Source organism: Eucyclogobius newberryi, unplaced genomic scaffold (assembly GCF_026437365.1).
Source record: "Eucyclogobius newberryi isolate DKJ021-1_F unplaced genomic scaffold, fEucNew1.0.hap1 SCAF_22, whole genome shotgun sequence".
Classification (NCBI taxonomy): domain Eukaryota; kingdom Metazoa; phylum Chordata; class Actinopteri; order Gobiiformes; family Gobiidae; genus Eucyclogobius; species Eucyclogobius newberryi.
In genome coordinates, this window is record NW_027315857.1 from 23,040,175 (window position 1) to 23,061,473 (window position 21,299).

At 40.7% G+C, this 21,299-nt stretch overlaps 1 protein-coding gene across 1 annotated transcript; it reads left to right on the forward strand.

Moving 5' to 3' along the window:
* The first annotated feature begins 2,132 nt into the window (after positions 1–2,132).
* Positions 2,133–19,878, forward strand: LOC140371451 (serrate RNA effector molecule homolog). The gene is made up of 21 exons (XM_072458602.1): positions 2,133–2,230; positions 3,587–3,707; positions 3,783–3,893; positions 4,944–5,072; positions 5,688–5,748; positions 6,616–6,913; positions 7,861–8,087; positions 9,194–9,328; positions 10,076–10,220; positions 10,458–10,588; positions 11,898–11,959; positions 12,047–12,125; positions 12,989–13,153; positions 14,288–14,443; positions 15,763–15,916; positions 16,128–16,240; positions 16,954–17,034; positions 17,913–18,057; positions 18,755–18,865; positions 19,464–19,560; positions 19,632–19,878. Exons 2-21 carry the CDS (start codon positions 3,589–3,591, stop codon positions 19,705–19,707), a joined length of 2,595 nt encoding a protein of 864 aa, XP_072314703.1. The 5' UTR covers positions 2,133–2,230; positions 3,587–3,588; the 3' UTR covers positions 19,708–19,878.
* The last annotated feature ends 1,421 nt before the right edge of the window (positions 19,879–21,299 follow it).

Below are 21,299 nucleotides of genomic sequence, written 5' to 3' on the forward strand. Positions count from 1 at the left end.
GGTTCAATGTAACGTTTCAGGAGTAACTTTTCCTGTAATGTTCCGCAGTGTGGCATTAAACGTATACATCATACATAAGCAGGTGACGCCACAAGTCAGATCTCTGGAGAGGCGACCCTGCTAAAGTCAGTATGTATTTGAGCTATTTTTGAACAAATAATAACCAACTTCAATTTAGATTTGATTGAAGAAATTCACGTTTAATGCCATATTCTGGACGAGCAGAAACCTCACATTAAAGTGCGCCCAAGAAATGTGTGAAAACACCACAAAAGAAGTGCAGAAGAAGCGTGTTTCCGTTACATACCTCGAGCGTGCACAGATCTACCTTTCACAATGACCACCACCACTAAAAACAAACACAAAATGAAGGAAATATGACATTTCACGTTTATATAATGTATTAAAGATTTGTTTTGATGGAAAAACTCATGAATGTACTCACAGAGAATCAGCTTCAGCTTCATTCTACAGCAGTGAGTCCGACTGAGGAAATCCTGTCCCAACCACACGATACAAGCACATACACCACCCAATAAACCACTTGTAAGACCTGGGCCGGGCCTGGCTTAGACCTGGGTTGGACCTGTGTTAGACCTGGGTTAGACCTGGGTTAGACCTCGGTTAGACCTAGTTTGGGCCTGATTTGGACCTGGGTTAGACCTGGGTTGGGCCTGGGTTAGACCTGGTTTGGACCTGTTTTGGACCTGGGTTAGACCTGGTTTGGACCTGGATTAGACCTGGTTTGGACCTGGTTTGGACCTGGGTTGGGCCTGGGTTAGACCTGGGTTGGGCCTGGTTTGGACCTGATTTGGACCTGGGTTAGACCTGGTTTGGACCTGGATTAGACCTGGGTTAGACCTGGTTTGGACCTGGTTTGGGCCTGGATTAGACCTGGGTTAGACCTGGTTTGGACCTGGTTTGGGCCTGGATTAGACCTGGGTTAGACCTGGTTTGGACCTGGTTTGGGCCTGGATTAGACCTGGGTTAGACCTGGTTTGGGCCTAGTTTGGACCTTCTGTTCTGGTTCAGCCTCAGTAGTTGTTGTTGTAGTAGTTGTAGTAGTTGTAATAGTTGTAGTAGTTGTAGTTGTAGTAGTAGTAGTAGTAGTAGTAGTTGTAATAGTTGTAGTAGTTGTAGTTGTAGTTGTAGTAGTTGTAGTAGTTGTAATAGTTGTAGTAGTTGTAGTAGTAGTAGTAGTAGTTGTAATAGTTGTAGTAGTTGTAGTTGTAGTTGTAGTAGTTGTAGTAGTTGTAATAGTTGTAGTAGTTGTAGTAGTAGTAGTAGTAGTTGTAATAGTTGTAGTAGTTGTAGTTGTAGTAGTAGTAGTTGTAATAGTTGTAGTAGTTGTAGTTGTAGTAGTAGTAGTAGTAGTAGTAGTTGTAATAGTTGTAGTAGTTGTAGTTGTAGTAGTAGTAGTTGTAATAGTTGTAGTAGTTGTAGTTGTAATTGTAGTAGTTGTAGTAGTTGTAATTGTAGTTGTAGTAGTTGTAGTAGTTGTAGTAGTTGTAGTTGTAATTGTAGTTGTAGTAGTTGTAGTAGTTGTAGTAGTAGTAGTAGTTGTAATAGTTGTAGTAATTGTAATTGTAGTTGTAGTAGTTGTAGTAGTTGTAGTAGTTGTAGTTGTAATTGTAGTTGTAGTAGTTGTAGTTGTAATTGTAGTTGTAGTAGTTGTAGTAGTTGTAGTAGTAGTAGTAGTTGTAATAGTTGTAGTAGTTGTAATTGTAGTTGTAGTAGTAGTAGTAGACTGGAGGACCTTATTTAAATCTGGTTTAGTCTGAGTCTTGACCTTGATTTAGTCCTCAGAGGCAGGTCAGAAATCCATGGTAGAATTTACAAAAGTGTCAAAATGCAGATTGACTTAAAAATGTTATTATGAAAAAATAATAATTATAATAAAAATAAGAATAGATAAGATAATAATTGATTAGATTACTCCAATAAGTAGATTTCTTGCAAAGTTTACTTAATTAAATGTAAATATGTAAATTCCAGCCACATTTAAGTAATTTTTACTCTTTTTCTGCTCGTTTCTTTACTTTAAAGTTTAAACTTAAAGAAGTGAAGTACCCGCCGCTGGCCGCTGGAGGCGCTGTTTGCTCCGCGCAGACTCACATGCAGCGGAAGTCTCTGGTCTGAGCGTGTCCGCGGCGCGTCCTCACCTCCTGTTTTAGCCGCTTCTCGCCGCTTTTACCCCCGGTTTCCTCCACAAATCCCTCCACAGTCGCAGGTAAAATCCACGCACATGTGTCGTTTACACTCGGCCTCTCGCCCCGAAGCGTAAACACCGCAAATGTAAACGATTAAATGTGTTAAATCTGCATCTGAAGCGACAGCGCCGTTAGCTGTTGTGCTAATCCACCGCTTCAAGCTACAACTAAACGCTCCAAATCTGCACTTTTTAGTCTTTAAACACGTGGCGAATCATATTTAACTCAAATCCACACGTTTTAAACTCAATCCTGTTTAATCTGCATGCGCGAAGGCAACGTTATTGTGTCGTAATCTGCGCATGTCGACGTGTTGCTAAATGCTAACGATGCTAATGTTTTGTAGCCTTTCATTCATTCACTAAAGTGTCTGTTTTTTTGGTTTGAACGTGTTATTCTGATGAAACCTGTTTACAACGTCAGTCTGCACAAAAGTCAATCAAAGTGCACGGTTTGAGTAAATGAGAGATATTTACTCAAAATGAAGACAACACAAGTATATTTAATTGCAAAGTTGTCCACAGATTTTGGACTTGTGCCTTGGGCTGCAACGATTAATTGATTAATCCGAATAATCGTGACTAGTCGATAGTCGTCATCGTTATCTGAACCAAACATAAAAGAAAAGCACAAGAAAAATACCTTAACTTAAATCAACATGTCAGTAAATGAGAAGTATTCACCCATAACTAGACTAGTTATTTATATTTATATAGTATTTATATAGTATCTGGACGCCGCCAGTCGCCATATTTCAACCTTTTATTTGGTTAAAACAGTTTTTTTTAAAAGCTATTTGACTGTCGAATTAATAATTACATCGACTTGTTTGATAAATTAGATTTTTTGGGCTCAATATTTATCCTGTCTTTGTGATCGTTTGGAAGTCATACTTATTTTTTGTCATATTATAAAAAGACTAGAGTTTTGAGTACTTAACGTATGATTTATTACAGTTACTATGTGTTTAATTGTGCTATTTTGTCAGTTATATTGTTGTATTGCATTTCATGTTTTTTAACAATATTGTACCGTATTTTCTGGAGTATAAGTCAAGTGTGAAAATAACAAACAATATCACATATAAGTCGCTAGTATAAGTATAAGTAGCACCAAGGCCAAAACTATGAAAAAAGGTGCGACTTATTGTCCGGGAAATACGATACATTTAAAAATACTTGCCCGACTTTATAATTCAGTTTCAATACTGTGTTGTGATACTTCTTACTTTTGACTATAGTATTATTGTACTATAAGAAACCCAACTTGAAATAACCTAAATCTGAAATAACCTGTGGTCTCCGCCCTCCCCGTCCGCCCTCTTCAATAACCGGTGGATCGTCCTTTTCTCGTGGGTGAACGTTTCGTCCGAGCAGCGATGGGCGACAGCGACGACGAGCTCGACCGCCGGCGCCGGGACAAGTTCCGGCGCGAGAGAAGCGACATGGAGCGGTCCAGAGAGCGGGAGGAGAGGAGGCGGGACGACTGGCCCGAGAGGTACGTCTGTGGAGAGGGCGTCTGCCGTGCACTTTACTGACCGTTTACTGACCTCTCTCTCTGTGGTGCGTTCAGGGACTGGGATCGAGGTCGTGAGCGGAGGCGGGAGTACGACAGGGGGCGGAGAGAGCGCTTTTCCCCGCCCAGACACATGAGCCCGCAGCACAAACGCATGAGGAGGGACTGGTCAGTACGAGCCGCCGCGCGCGGTCAAATGTTGCATCAGGAGGCGGTCGACCCTTTAAAATACGATCAGGGTGTTTAAAATACAGGAACGGAGGCGACTGGAGCCAAAGTGATGTAGATCATAGTGCGTTTCAGTGTTCCCGCTGGGCTGAGGATGGCCCACAAAGCACCACGGAGCTCGCATGGCACCCAAAAGATATGGAAAGCCAATATGATCACTCTCTGTCTCTTAGGAGTTGCGTATGGTGTAAATTAAGAGAGTGCCGTAAATGAGTGTTGTAATTTACACCATACGCCGCTCCTCAGAGGCGGAGTGTGATCATATTCCATATCTTTTGGGTACCATGCGAGCGCCATGGTGCTTTTCCGAGCATGGTTATTTTAATACCCCCACCATGCCAAAACCCCTCAGCGAGAACACAGCATTTTTAATGATTGACCGATGTCAATTTGTTTAAGCTTCACGATACTTAAACACGATACTCTGTGGTAAAGTGTGCAATATATCTCTCTATACAAAATGGAAAAAATATTCATTTCTTTAGTATTTGTCCAGTGAAACCTAAAACTCAGTCATAATCTTCTATTATATCAGAATCAGAAAAGGTTTATTGCCGTTGTCAATGAGCAGAATCCACAAACATAGGAACTTATCTCAGTGCAACATAAAACGATGAAAAAAAAAGAAAGACAATTTAAATCTGCTGTAGGATAAAAAATAAAAATTGGCAAAATACAACATTACATTTATCTAAACTAAGCTCTGATGTGGTTTTCATTTAACAAAACCATCTAAAGTTTTCATGTTTGTGACACATTGATACGTTGCCGTTAACATTTGCCTCTATTCTGGCATTTAGAATGTTTTTGTTCACTTTATTGTAAGATAATCTAAATTTGGACATTGATTATATTGTTTTATTCATTTATAGTATAAAAAAGAGCTGAAAAAATTACATAAAATCGTCTCTTTATTAACGGGGAAACCCTAAACTAAATAAACTGTACATGACGTGATTGTTTCGTGACTGAATCCTCCCGTTCTTCCAGGGACGACCACCGGGGGGAGCCGTACAGATACGACATGCCGTATGGAGGGCCTCCGTTTCCTGGAGGCCCCCACTGGCCCCCGGAGCTGCCACACCTGCCGCCGCCACACGGACACCCGCTGCAGGGCAGGTACGGCGCTCGCACTGTCTAATCATCCTTGTGCTAATTAGTTTTTGATTATTTGCGATTAGTTGTGATTCATCGATTGTAGTTTTTTCACGCTAAATTAATCCACGAGTTTCAGAATGATGAGACTTTATGACCACGATTTAAATTAAATGTTATAACTCTTAAATGGAAAAAAGTCCTCCCAAGGTTTGATACATTTGATAGACTAAATTGGGACATTTATTTTGTTTTGCGATATTCTCTCGTCTTGTTCTGCCTCTTTTTGTCTTTTTTAAAAATTATTAGCATGTTTAGCATGTGTGGTCTCGTTCAGTTTCAAGTGTTTTTCAAATATTTCATTTTTGTAAGTTTAGCGTGTGTGGTTTTGTTCTGTGTCTTGTTTTTTTTAAAATCTCTTATTAATATATATATATATTTTTTTAATTAAGTTTAGCATGTATGGGCGTGCTCTTTTTCATGTGTATTTTTATTTTTTTTAATGAAAATATTTATACAAAATAAACAGGAAGCTGAACACTATTGATGCTTTATAATAGATTTTTTAAAAAGTGTGTGTATATGTTGGTATGTATTAGAATGACATAGTGATATTGACATGTGTGTGGTGATTGGCAGGTTGGGTTTGATGGATCCAGACTTGCCTCCTCCAGGTCCGCCCACCATGAGGAGCTTCAAGGTACTGCACCGAGCACTTTCAATTTTTAAAAAGGAATATTGGAGGATTTTGGGCGCCAAATCTTTGTCTCATTTCCTCGTGGCCTGGACAGCCGAGTAGTTCATTCACATACCTACCGCTCACCTGCAGCCTCGTGCGGCTCGTCCCCATGAGAGCAGCACGTTTCCCCGTGTCTAAGCGCATGAATCTATCATAATATAGTTCCCTCAGTGTACGGGACAAAATTAAGACGGAGAAAGACAGTTCGAGCTGAGTCAGATGAGGACGGAAATCTACGGGAGACGAGGGATGCGATGCGCTCCGTCGCGCTAGTAAACAAACGCACGTGTGTGTTGTATCAGTCCACACGGGGGAGGGGCATGTGCACTTCCGCCTGCGTTCCCAAATCGCCGAAAAATCGCCCATTGTGCCTTTAAACCATGATTTAAAAAGTGCCTATGACAGATTTTTACAATTTTACTTTATCAATTGAGCAGGTGTTTGTGGAGAAAACGTTGAAAAAATCTATAGAAAAATGACAGGAAGTGACATCACACCAGGGACACTCATTCCAATCTAAGTTTATGCAGAATTTACACAAAGAAACTACTTTTTTGACTCTCTGAAACATTAATTCAACAAAACAAAGTCGCTCTCTTATATTTATTAGATGAGTTTTGGCCCAGTGGTTGCTGGATAATTTCCTACTGTGACGTTGTATCAATTACAAACTGGAAGTGAAGTTCTAAACCTAAAAAATGTGCTATTCTTTGATAACATTTTGATAATTTTTTTGGCAGAATATATGCGTTTTTTTTAGTTCAATGTGTCGTCTGGCCTGTAGGGGGCGCTTTAAGCCGGTGGTGATTCCTCTTCTGTCTCCTCCAGGACTTCCTGCTGAACCTGGAGGACAACGTGGACGAGACGGAGGCGGTGAAACGCTACAACCAGTACAAGCTGGACTTCCGGCGGCAGCAGCTGCAGGACTTCTTCCTCTCGCACAAGCCGCACGAGTGGTTCCGCTCCAAGTATCACCCGGACGACATCGCGGCGCGGAAGGCGGAGACGCAGGCCGCGCTCAAGACCCGGCTGGACGTCTTCCTCTTCCTGCTCGACAACCACTGGCTGGACGGCGTCAAGCTCGACATGGACCACGCCCCCAAGATCGTCAAGCTCATGGACGCGGGTGAGGGTCCAGTCATGTTTGTTTCTCTGTATACCGTGTTTTCCGGACTAAGTTGCACCTTTTTTCATAGTTTTGGCCAGGGTGGGACTTAAACATATATTTATACTTATATACTTTACTCTGGAGCGACTTATATGTGATATTATTTGTTATTTTCACACTTGCAACCGCATTTCATACTCCAGTGCGACTTAAATATGTTTTTTTCTTCTCTATTATGCATTTTTTGACTGATACAACTTATAGTCCGGAAAATACGGTACATGAAAAGTATCGTTCTATGACTAAAAACGTATCTACAGGACACTTATGCATTATTTGTGTTGATTTTTCTTTAAACTCTTGAGCACCTTTTGGCATTTCATGTTGTAGAACTTAAAATAATGTATAAAAAAATCTTAAAATAATGTATAAAAAACTTAAAATGTATTAAAAAAAACTTTAAATAATGTATAAAAAAATCTTAAAATAATGTATAAAAAAACTTGAAATGTATAAAAAAAATCTTAATGTATAAAAAAAATAGTTAAAATGTATTAAAATAGTTAAAATTTATAAAAATATCTTAAAATAATGTATAAAAAACTTAAAATGTATTAAAAAAATCTTTAAATAATATATTAAAAAATCTTAATGTATTAAAAAAAAGTTAGAATAATGTATAAAAAAAAACTTCAAATGTATAAAAATATCTTACAATAATGTATAAAAAAAACTTCAAATGTATAAAAAATCGCTCAGTTGTCAAGATTTGGTGTTTGCACTCCATCTACAGGCAGCAGAGGCAATTACCACGGGGAATTTAAAAAAAGCTAGCTTGCCCCGACGTGCTAATTTAAACGTGATTCGAGGCAGAAATGCTCAGAATGAGTCCGGTGATCTCCTGCATGTTTTACAGTCACGTCAGCGTTGCATTGTGGGTAACGTAATATTTGTTTGTTTCTCAGCCGTGATAAAAATGGAGGGCGGCACGGACCTGGACCTGCAGGTTTTGGAAACTCCCGCCGGCGCCGGGGGGGATGCCGGGGGCGGGGCCAGCGCTGCGACAACTACAGAGGGCGGAGCTAAAACGGAACCAGGAAGCGGGAGCAAAGACGCGGATCAGGCGGGGCCGTCGGAGGAGAAGCGAAAGCCGGCGGAGACCAGCCCCGAGACCAAGGATCAAGACGAGAAGGTGATCGAGGAGCGTTACGAGTCGGGTTTATGTCAGATATGTGTTTGTGTAACATTAAAACAAGCAATTAATCAACCAATCGTGACCATAAGAAAGATCTCAATCGTTACCTGGACCATACACACTTAATACACTTAGGAAAAGACCTTTTATAGATCAAAATGTCCCCAAAAAATCTGTTTTTCTTGAACAATGCACTTTATTCGTGTTTAGAAGTTTTCAGTCTCAACATTTCAACCTTCATTCTGTTGATAAAGTATTTAAAAAGTCTCTGTTTACAATAGAAGATGAGATGAGAGAACCTTTATTCGTACCACAATGGGGAAATTCCATGTTGCAACACAGATTAGGAACGGAAACAGATTAGGCACTAAAGTATGATCATAAAAAAACTCTTATACTTTTAATAAAACTAAAACAGGAAGAATGTTTAAGCAGCAAAATGGTTATTCGAGTAGATTACAAAAGAACAGTTTGGAAAACTGCTCGATACCGATTTCGATACCGCGATGACAACAAAACACACTTTTTAAATTCAGTTTTATTCAGATAATGTTATTTCCAACGCAAAATCATGATGGTTTCTTTAAAATGACCACGCGCTCTTGTTCTCTTCCTCTATAAAGACCAAAAACTTAATCTATTCAGGAAACGTCCAATTTGGCCCAGTTTATGTGACGTTAGTTTATTTGTTAGTTTTATTATCTATTTTAATAATGTGAGTGTTGTCCTCGTTGGGTTGAAGAATAACGGATGTTTAAAGCTGCACCGAGTCACATTTCTGGTCAGGGCTCGTCTCCATGGAGATGTTATTGCCGTGCCTGAAATGTTCCACAGTGCGGCTTTGGACTCGTCTTTATTTAATCGCATCTGCTTGAAAATGGGTTGAAAATCAGGCATTTTCCACAGATCCGACCTGTAACTTTTGATGCCAGACTCTTAATGCCGTGGATATTTCTGAAGATTATTTTTGTCCTCTACAAAATGTATTCTCAGTTAAATTTTATCATTTCGGAATTTCCGTTAAATTTGTTTTAATTTTACAGTTAAAGATTAAAAAAAAAAAAAATTAAACATGTTTTTGTACTTCTTTTTTATTGTAAAAGGAAGAGAACGACAAGACTAAACAGAATGGAGAGGAGGAAAAAATGGAGGAGGAGGAAGAAGAAGAGGAGGATCCGCCAGCGGAGGAGAAGAAGAAAAAGAAGAAGAAGAAAAAAGAAGAGAACAAGAAGAAGCGAGTGAGTTTTAAACGGGACGACGTTTAGTTTGTTGTAGCTGATAAATGTGTGTTTTATATTTGAATATTTGGAGATGTTTAAGGACATAGCAGCACTAAACGGGATAAAAATTGACTATTTCTGATCCTCCAATATTTTTTGGTGGTACGTTAGTTTTCTGTCTTTTTTTTTTTCACGTTTTAATGAAAATGGAAGATTAACGAAGCTAAAGAAGTACAACATCATCCTTAAAAGTGCAATCAATTACATTCTAGTTGAGAAAATATATTTTGTTACGGTTTTACGCAAGAGGAAAAGTACTTTTTTTTTTTTTTCATTTTACTCAAACTTTACTTCAATTTGTGGACATTCATTTTTTGGGTTATTTGGCACTAGTTTTGTGGCAGTTAATCGGTTAATTAACTGTACAGGCGCTAAAACACATGTAAAAAGACAGTTTTATAACAAAAACTGTGACAATGTTCAATCAAAATGTCAAAAAAAGAAAGTTTCATATTTTTATCATTAATACTTTATTTGTAAATATTTTCAACCTTTTTTTTTGTTTATTGTAATAAAATATCTCGACAACTTGTTAACTATTAAAATAATATCTTATATAAATATGTAATGTATTTTTCCGGTTTAAAAAAAATCAAAACAAAATTCCTAACAAAATTCAACAAATATGAAACAAAAATCCCCCCAAAAAATCAAAAATATTCCTCATCTTTCCCAGTTAAACCACCGTCTTGTCTTTTTTCCCAGGGTAAAAAGCGGAAGCGCAGCGTCTCCGTCGACTCGGGCGAGGGAAGCGCCTCCGAATCCGACTCCGACCAATCGGAGAAGGAGCCGTCGGACAAGGACCAATCGGAGCACGACGAGGACGAGGAGGAGGAGGAGCCCGACAGCGGTGAGAGGTTTTGGCGTTTGTCGGGAAGCGGCGTTAAATCTGTCACGGTAACACGTTTTGAAGCGCGATGTTTTGTTACGGAAAAAGGTTTATATTAATGCCACGACGATTATGACCCAAATATTCGCTTTCATCTTTGTCGCCCGTAATTAGTATAAAGTTGTTATGCCGGTTCGTCCAAACGTCTTTCGCGGCTTTGCTTTGAGTGATTTGGGATTTTTTTTTTTTTTCACGCAGAGCGGCGAAAAGAGCGTAAAGAGAGGAGTAAGAAGGAGGAGGGGCCAGCCAAGCCACGCCCCCTCCACCTGACGACGTCGCTCTTTATCCGGACCATTCCGCCGGAGGTTTCCAAAGAAGAGCTCACCAATGTACGCGGCTTTAAGTTCAACTTAGTTTATTTCTATTTGTGACGGTCTAAAAAGAATAAATGCGCCGGCTCTGTTCACGGCACAAATCTTATCATTTTCGGATTATTGGAATGTAACGATTGAAAATTATAATTATATGTAAACCAGGTCTAAATCAGGTCTAAAACGCATCTTAAACGAGGCTAAAGCAAGTCCAAACCAGGTCTAAAATGGGACTTAACCAGGTCTAAACCGGGTCTGAAACGGGACTAAACCAGGTCCAAATCGGGACTAAAATGGGACTAAACCAGGTCCAAACCAGGTCCAAATCGGGACTAAACCAGGTCTAAAATGGGTCTAAACCGGGACTAAACCAGGTTTAAACCGGGACTAAACCATGTTTAAACTGGGACAAAAATGGGACTTAACCAGGTCTAAACCCAGGGCTAAACCAGGTCTGAATTGAGACTAAATCATCCCAGACTAAAGCAAGACTAAACTAAGCCATAAAAATGCTATAATCAGGACTAAACCAGGACTCACACGTGATTTAATCAGGTGTAAATCAGAATTAAATCAGGTCCAATCCAGGACTTAACCAGGACAGATGTGAACGTGTCACTAAACCCGGTCCAAACAAAGTCTCTTTAGCCTGTTTTGAATTGTGAACAGAGAATAAATGGTCTGTAGCAATGAGCAGGAAAAACTACACAATAAACTAATATGTTAAAGATAATAATAGGATTCTGTTCAAAGCCTTTAAACACACATTGACAAACTGAAATAGACCTGACAACATGGATTTCAGAGCACGTTTGTACTGATCCTAACTATATTTAGACGTTTTTATGTAGATTAAAACCGGATATTTCAATGTTTCTCATTAATTTTATCCCCACACAGTTGAAAACAAATCAACTAGTGTGACGACTAATACTTTTGGCTTGTTTTATCACCTTAAAATGTGTAAAAAGAAACTACTCTGTTCAAAAAAGGAGCTGTTTAAACCTAAAAAAATCCTCATTATTTTGACTGTTCTGGCTCGAAAACTTATACGAAAAGACCTTTTTATGACAAAGACGGTGACATTCAATCAAAAATGTCAAAGAATAAACCATTTTGGATTTTCATCAATAGTACAGTCGATGTTGAAACCTTTATTTGGTTAAAAATGTATTACTGAAGTCTCAACGAACAATATAAATAATTGTTTGTCTCATCAACTAATCAGAAAAATAAAAGCCGACTATAAAAAGAAGTAAAGTTTAATTTTGGCCTAATAATCCTCAAAAATCCTTAGATAAACGTGTCATTTGTGCGTCTTTTACAGCTGTGTCGCAGGTATCCAGGCTTCCTGCGGGTGGCGCTGTCCGACCCTCAACCGGAGCGGAGGTCGGTTTTCAAAAATGCATTTCCGAGATCAAATTTGGATGCGATCGTTGGCGACTTTATGCGACTTTAACTGTGTGAATGTTTCAGGTTTTTCCGGCGCTGTTGGGTGACGTTCGATCGCAGCGTGAACATTAAAGAAACCTGCTGGAACCTGCAGAACATTCGGGTAAACGACATAGACTAGATTCTTTATGAACATCTATAGTGTCTCTAATTTCAGTCTGATCCATTATTGTTGGTTTAAATCAGGGTTATTCAACTTAATATTCCCGAGGGACAAAGCCTCAACACAACACGCCACCACTGTAACATTTTGGGTCACACAAAATATCCCCAACACAATAGAATTTAGTCAATAGAATGATATAATTACTGATGAATTAGACTCGGACAGAAAACGGGTCTTCAGCAGAATTAAATGGGGACAAAACCAATACCAAACCAGGTCAAAACTACTACTAACCAAGAATTAAATCAATTAACAAGATTATTTTATATATTAAATTGATTTTATATTTTATGTTTGATTTTATATTTTATTTTATTTATTTTTATGTATTTTTCGGCTGGTGCGACTTATACTCCAGTGCGACTTATAGTCCAGAAAATACGGTATTTGAATGACTTGATGAAAAGCACTAAGACTTGAAACATTTCTATAAAAATGCAGTTTGTACAGTTTCAGTGTTTAATTTTACAGAAAGAAACTGGAACATGTCTTTTTTTGTAAGGACCATTGACAAAAATCAAAGAAAATTGCAAAAAATACAAGATCTATTCAGTCGTTTTGTTTTAAGTCTTGTTTTAAGCACTAAGACTTGACTCTGGCTGTACTTTGTCTGACAAATATCACGTTTTGTCTGTCGTTATATCATCATAAACATATTAAAATGGCAGTTTTTTCAGTTTTCGGCTCACCGCTCCACCGTAGTCTGTTTTAAATTACCGTTTTCTTGGTAGTCGAAAGCAAAAAGGGGCGGATCTGTGGGCGGGTCTGGGCGTGCGTTCTAACCAGTCTGTGTTGTCCAGCTGAAGGACGTGGAGCTGGCGCCGGTGGTGAACAGAGACCTGTGCCGGCGAGTGCGCAGCGTGAACGGACTCACGCACCACAAGCCCGTCATCCGGAACGACATCCGGCTCTCCGCCAAGCTCATCCACGCGCTGGACCAGAAGGGGGCGCTCTGGAGCTCCCAGGTACGGCGGCCACGGGGGGGCGCTGCTGCCACTGTGCACCTGCGACCGCACCACGAGGTTTAGTGCCGAGTTCATTTGTATTTGTCACTAAAATACTGCCTTTTTTCTCGATTGACCGTAATGCGCAGGTTGTAGATGGTTAAGGACATGAAAATATACATGTTATGCTTTATTTTTTATTGTTCTTGGCCTGTAAACTTGCACTATATGACCAGACCATACTGACAAAAATAAATGTAAATATTGTTTTGCACATTATAATGCCAATTTATCAGAAATGTGTAAAAACGTGTATTTTAAAACGGGTTTAATTATCAAACGAATGGGAAATATCTGTAAGATTCATCACAAAATTGCAGAAATCCTCATACTTTTTTTAGTTAAAAGTTAAAAACATCGCATTTTTCCTTTATAATCTGCTCTTTTTGTAGCATTTTTTACAATAAATGATATAAACTCTATATCCAGATGTTGCGTAACTTGAAAACGACATTCACGATATTGTCCAAACTTCAGTTCTAATTGTTCTCGTGTTTTAGAGCTTAAAATGTTTTATCTACAGAAAACCACACATGACTTTGATTCATGGGGATTTGTGTGAGCGCTCCACCTGTTGGCAGCAGAGGGAATTACCATGAGGAAATAAAACAAAAGCAAGCTTCCCCTCGACATGCTAATGCAAGCGCGCAGTTGCGATGGACGTGATTTGAGACAGAAGCGTGATGAATTGTGGACTTACAAACGGCACAGGAGACCTCCAGATCTCCACATTTGACATCACAAATGTCAGGAAATTTGAAACGGAGTGCTTTTTGAGGAGATGAGCTCGTAAACAGGATTATAGACACGAGCGTGAATGAAGATAATACGACTCCAGGTGTGCTTTTAATGACGGCAACATGTCAAAAAGCATCAATTTGGCATGATATGTGTCCTTTACAGATAGATTTTAGTGCCGTTTTCACATTTCTGAAACACTCGACCCATCGAAAGCGTCTCGTATTTCCTTTTTAAAGTCTTTGACCTTGCATCGTCCTGGTTTAGTCCTCATTTAAACTCACGCAGTCGCAGCTTTCTCCCGCTCGAGCCTCTGTTCGGTCCCCGGCGTTAAAACCCTCGGCGGTCGTCTTTCAGATGGAGTCCAACCCGGTGTTGAAGAACATCACGGACTACCTGATCGAGGAGGTGAGCGCGGAGGAGGAGGAGCTGACCGGCGTCGCTTCCAACGAGGCCAACGACGCCAAGGACCCCTCTGAGGTCGCCCTGGAGACGGACGAGACGCTGCTGCAGGTGGACACACACACGCACACTTCATACAAATCCACTTTATGTAGCTTAGGCTTTTAGCTAGGATTTGAAAACACCCCGTCCAAATAATTTTGTTCGAGGGCTTAAAAAATTTTCAGAAGGCTATGGAAAGCCAATATGTGTATCACGACCTTTTTTAAACGCTTTTACTAAATAAAGCGGCGCTTTTAACGCGGAGGCGCCTACACGGCGATCTAGAGCGGCGCCCGCACGCTTCTCGTATCATATTGACTTTCCATACTCTCGCGCCGCCTGCGCCTCTCGGCCGTGCGGATCACACTCTGCAACTTAGGAGAGGCATATCGCGCTGTATTTGACATGGTATTTGGCCGTGGAGGTTCGGCAAACGTGGAGCTTCGGTATTTTCCAGACCACGGCTCGGCAGCCAATCAGAGCCAAGCACACAAACTTTGTCGACCAATCAGCGCGCAGCATGCAAATCTTCACTTGTAAACGGTAAACTGTCATGGTGCGGACCGTGGTGGACTATCATCAAACGCTTCCCGGCCCGATTTAATGATGCACTTTTCTAAATGTATTAATAAAAATGACCCCGTCCTTGCACTCGAAAATGCCCGTCCACATGTCAAAATACCGCGTCCAAAATAAGGGAAGACGGCCCTCTAGCTAAAAGCCTAATGTAGCCCATTAGTGAGTTTCCAAAGTGCTGCACAAACCCGATAAAAAACAAAACAAATGTATAGTAAGCGCTCAATTTCAAAATCTTTCTTGACTTAAAACAATAGAATTAGTCATTCTATCAAACCAAAATGGTAAAATAGCAATAATTGAGCTCTTTTGGTCTTCTTGTGATGTGTCTAACTACGTGTTCACGTCGTAGCTTCGTATTGTGTTTCGTTGGCAGCTAAAGACGTACCGCGTACTGCACGTCACCGCGATCGCACCCACTGCTCGCTCCGCGGCCGGAACAAGCGTGAGAGTCGAAGCGGCGAAACGCGTCCGTCAAAGGCATCCAAGTGTGACTAAACTGGCCCTTTAATCGACGGCAAACTGCGACTCAAAATGTGTACTCGGAAACTCTTGCGACGTTTGAGAACCCTGAGGTGGACGATCGCCCGTCGTCTGGACAAAGTTTATCACCCGCTGACGTCGACGCCGAGATGTCACTCCCAAACGTTGGTTTATAACTGCCCGGGCTAATGCGTGGAGCTACATTTTGGTTGATTTGTGCACTTTAATGGTTTTTATTAATGGATTTGAGTCATTACAGTGCATAGATTGTCATAAAGAGGACGGGAGGGCATCTGACACAGTGTTTGACCTCTCACCATTGCCCCCAGGTGCTGGACAGGCTGCTGCTGTACCTGCGCCTCGTCCACTCCGTTGATTATTACAACTTCTGCGAGTACCCGGCGGAGGACGAGATGCCGCATCGCTGTGGCCTGATGCACGTGCGAGGCCCCCTGCCTGTGGCCAAGATCACTGCGGCTGAAGGTGAGGCCGCAAACACGGCGAGGTCACATGGTTTAGACAAAATAACATGATTTTAAAACGGTCAGAAATGCGTTCGGCCCTAGTTTAGTCTCCATCTCGCCACGTTCAGACCTGGTTCACGCTTGACTGTTTCTGCCTCGTCGTCGTGCCTCCTGATTGGTCGGCGGGTGGTGATGTAATGCCAGTCTCTCTCTCTGCTGTGATTGGTCAGTGTCGGAGCACCTGAAGATGTGCGAGCAGCGCATGGCTCCGCTCCTGTCGCTGACAGAAAGCGTGAGCGAAGAGGAAGCGACCCGACTCGGGAAGAAGGACCCGGAACAAGAGGTACAACACGCCGCACTGTAAACCCACCTTAAACCGCCCTGTAAACCTACCGTAAACCGCCCTGTAAACCTACCGTAAACCGCCCTGTAAACCCACCTTAAACCGCCCTGTAAACCTACCGTAAACCGCCCTGTAAACCCACCTTAAACCGCACTGTAAACCCACCTTTAACCGCACTGTAAACCCACCTTTAACCGCACTGTAAACCCACCTTTAACCGCACTGTAAACCCACCTTTAACCGCACTGTAAACCCACTGTAAACCGCACTGTAAACCCACTGTAACCGCACTGTACATCCCACTGTAAACCCACTGTAAACCGCACCGTAAACCCACTGTAAACTCCACTGTAAACTGCACCGTGAACCCACTGCAGAGCGCTTGTTTCGGTCGTTCAGTGTGTTGTTCATGATGAGAAAAGTATAGGCTTGACCTTTTAGTCGACGAAAAAGTGGTGCGTCAAGTGCGAGAAGTACCGTACACTATATCTGTCACAACTTTGTACACAGTAAAGTATCAAAAAAACTTATATTTACCCTTTTTTTTTTTTTTTTTTTTTTTTTTTTACTTAAATCACTTCCTGTTTGAACACATGTATAAAATTATTTTTAAAAAGTTGATCTTTTGCGCTGTTTTTAAGTCCGTGGATCGTCGCCGGACTTGTTCTGACACAAACGGAGAACGCGTTAACACGGTTTATTTTCCGTTCCAGGTGGAGAAGTTCCTCACGGCGAACACTCAAGAGCTCAGCAAAGACAAGTGGCTCTGTCCCCTCAGCGGCAAGAAGTTCAAGGTCTGGACCAGGACTTATGACCGGGACCAGAGCGAGGGTTTAAAAGCTCTGGAGGACTTAAACCTAGAGGAACCAGAGACCATAAGCTTGACCAGGACTGGAACTATGGAAGACTCGGGGAATATCTGACTTTTCTGACTTATCTGACTTTTCTGACTTTTATAACCCTGAAAAACATGTTGTCAATATTTATTAATCCCTGTGGCCCTCAGAGGCAACTGTTGTTGTGATTTTGGGCCTTACAAAAATAAATTGATTTGATTTGATTTGATTGTCAAACTGATCATTTACACATGTTTAACCCTAACTCTAGTAAATGGTTATTAGTGTTTAGTGTACGACTTAATAAAGCATGAACAAATGGTTTACTAAGAATGATTTATGCTTAGTAATCACTTAACTAATACTCTAACATCTAATTCATAACACTTAACTAGTTACTGAGCCGGAATTATTATAAATTAAGTCTTTGTTCATGCTTTAACGCAAATGAAGGTGTCATTATAATATGGCATCAGTGTCTGTGTTAATGATGATTTTGTTTTTGATCATGAGTTAATGATAACTACACATTCATAAATGCTTGGCCATAGTTAATGATTAGTTTATTTTGTTTATCATGATCAATTAATTATTAAAGATTTAATGCTTTGTAGCTATAAGTTATTTTTTTGATCATGATTAGTTAATGATTACTAAACATTTATAAACACTTTGTAGCTTTGCCTCATCATAAAGTCTGATGTTTTCATTGTGTTTTATGCAAATTGGAATAAACACATTTCATAAACAACATGTTTATTCAGGGTTGAAAAAGAAAATACTTGACCGTGTTTGACCCTTTAAAAGTCTGACCTCGTCTCGTTCCCTCTCGTCAGGCGCCAGAGTTCGTCCGTAAACACATCCTGAACAAACACGGGGAGAAGGTCTCCGCCGTCAGACAGGAAGTGCAGTTCTTCAACAACTACCTGCTCGACCCCAAGAGGCCCGCCCTCCCCGAGAACAAGCCCCTCCCCCCGCCAGGTGAGCCAACAGAACCGCCCTGACTGACACGTAGAATCAAAATGTCAGAAAAGAATAAACTATTTCATATTTTAATACATTTTAGACTTTATTGTCCACATTATGTGTCTACACTGCAAAACTACGCCTTTATAAAACTAGAAAAATGCACTTGTTTTAGGCTAAAATGTCCTTGAAATGAGTGGAAAGTGAATTTCACTTCTCCAGGATTCTTGAAATAAACTTGATTATCTTTTGTTTATTTAGTAGAAATGTCTTAAAACAAGATAAGTCAGGTTTTAAGTGAATAAATCTTGGTGAAGAGTGTTTTAAAATATTTACAACTGCCACTAACGATCATTTTGATAATCAGTCGGGCCATTTTTCGCAGTGTGTTCATAATTTTTCACATTTTTCAAAATTTTCACAGAATTATGGTTCATTTTCATTGTTAACTTTTTTTCTCATTCAATTTTCTAAAGTACTTGTCATTTATATCAATAATCGATTAGTTGTTTCATCCATGAAAACGTTTCAATAAATAACAGTAAAAATAATCCGAACTAGCCGACTGCTTGTCCACAAATATATTTAAAATGTGAAATACTGCGTGTTGTTGACACAGTTTTGGACACGTATGTAGCAGTAATAAAGTTTTGAAGTATTGAACGTGTTACAGTTCAGTCAAATGAACCTGGTTTCCTGTTGTCCTCCGTAGCTCCTCCCACAGCGATGCAGCCGTTCCCTGGCCAGTCCCCGCAGCAGCTGCAGCAGCAGAGCATTATGGGATACCCTCCTGGAGTCCGGCCGCCCATGCCCGGTTTCCCCGGTAACGTCCCCTCGCAGCTTCATTTGTCGCTCTGTTTTGAAAAGAACGATGTCAACGCTTTGTGCAAATAAATTAGAAGATTATTGTGAGAAGAAACACGTTTAATCGGTCACATGTTCTATTTGTTTTTGTTGTTTTATGTCAAAAAAATGAATAGTAAAAAAAAAAGTTTAAAAAAGTAGTTTTAATACAAACGTTTTGAAAAAGTGTTTTCTAACAACAACAAAAAAGGAAAAGGAAAAAAAATATAAGATAAACGTTTTTATTAAAGTTTTAATAAAGTTTTTAAAAGTGTTTATTAAAAAGTAATGAAAAAAGATTTTTAAAAAAAACAATGTCAAGTTTTTTTTTTAAAAGAACAGTTTTTTTTAAGTTTTTAAAAAAAATAATTAAAAGTTGAAAGACATTTTTATGTAAAAAAAAAGTTTTAAAAATTGTCACTTTTTTATTTGGGACCAATTTTATTTTAAAAAATTAAACTTTCTTCTAAAAATTCGACTTTCCTCCTCGCATACCTGCTCAATCTGTGTGTGTACAACAGGTATAAAGTCAACATTAGAAAATTGTAAAAACTGATGTAAGTTTGTGTTTCCTGAAGGCGCAGGGCCGTACCCAGCGCAGTTCGGAGCGGGACGAGGGAACTACGACACGTTCAGGGGGAACCCGAATTTCCAGAACAAGCCCAGAGGCAACAGGTGAGCGTTCAGTGACTGCGGCGTGCCACACCCTTCACACCTTAAACCTCACACGTGTGTCTTGTTTCCAGGGCGATGAGGGGAGACCCGCGCAGCATCATCGAATACAGAGACTTGGACGCTCCGGACGACCTAGATTTTTTTTAAGCCCGACTTCCTTCATTTTTTAAATCCTTTTTTAAAATCCTTTTATTGTAATATTCCCTCCGCCAGTCTTTGTTTTTGAGTGAATGATCAAGTGAAAGTGTTTTTTGACCAACGTAATAAAAAAACTAAAAAATATCCGTCTCATCACAATAAACACCTGGAGGACTCAAACTGCCTGTTCTTTATTTATTATGTTTTATTTCTTATATTATATTCTGGTTTTGTTTCCTGAGCAAAGTTCGAAACCTTCAGTCTCACTCATGACTTAAGCGCTTAATCTTACTTAATAAGATAAGATAATCCTTTATTGTCCACACATGGGGAAATGTCATTGATACAACGCAGGTAGAGACAGAGGAAAAGGGTTATGAGCACAAGACACGCCCACCTCCACTAAAACCCCTGCAAGACACGCCCACCGCCACCAAAACCCCTGTAAGACACTCCCACCTTTTACCAAAATTCCCTGTAAGACACGCCCACCTCTAAAACTCTTGTAAGACACGCCCACCTCCAAAACCCCTGTAGGACACGCCCACCTCCACCAAAACCCCTTGCAAGACACGCCCACCTCCAAAACCCCTGCAAGACACGCCCACCTCCACAAAAACCCCTGCAAGACACGCCCACCTCCACCAAAACCCCTTGCAAGACACGCCCACCTCCTCCAAAACCCCTGTAAGACACGCCCACCTCCACCAAAACCCCTGCAAGACACGCCCACCTCCTCCAAAACCCCTGTAAGACACGCCCACCTCCACCAAAACCCCTGCAAGACACGCCCACCTCCACCAAAACCCCTGTAAGACACGCCCACCTCCACCAAAACCCCTGCAAGACACGCCCACCTCCACCAAAACCCCTGCAAGACACGCCCACCTCCACCAAAACCCCTGCAAGACACGCCCACCTCCACCAAAACCCCTATAGGACACGCCCACCTCCACCAAAACTCTTATAAGACACGCCCACCTCCACCAAAACCCCTGTAGGACATGCCCACCTCTGCCGAAACCACTTCAAGATCAATACGTCCACTTGTGTTTGGTGAGACAATCAGAGAAGAGAGGAATTCATTAAATGAACAGGCAAACTGTAAACACTGACTACTCTGCACATGAGTATTTTACCCACCAAGCTATTTGAGATTTTACTTCATGTAATTAATAAAAATGGATCAATAAAGTCACTACTGAACAGGCGTCCGTGCATATTGTTACTAGGGCGGCATTTTCAGTACAGTAGCTTCACAGTTTGTCTTATCAAGTTTTCACAAGTTAAGTAACAATAATAATACAAACATGTTTTGAGATATTGATAATGTGTTTTCTTCTTGAAAAATGTAATAAAAATGCAATGTTTACACAGAGTTCAGATTCAGCCTGTCTAAGTTGCCATAGCGACTGAGTGAGTTTCGGGGTGAGGTTAAACCAAGCCCCGGCGGTCCAACTCAAAGGCGTGTGCTCATTACTTCCTGAACGGGGGCTAGCTCCTCCCACCACGGTGACGACATCTCCATGACGCTTTGGCGACGGGAGCGAGGGCGGCGACAGCGGAGGACGGTCAGCGCGGACGTTTGGAATATGTCGACT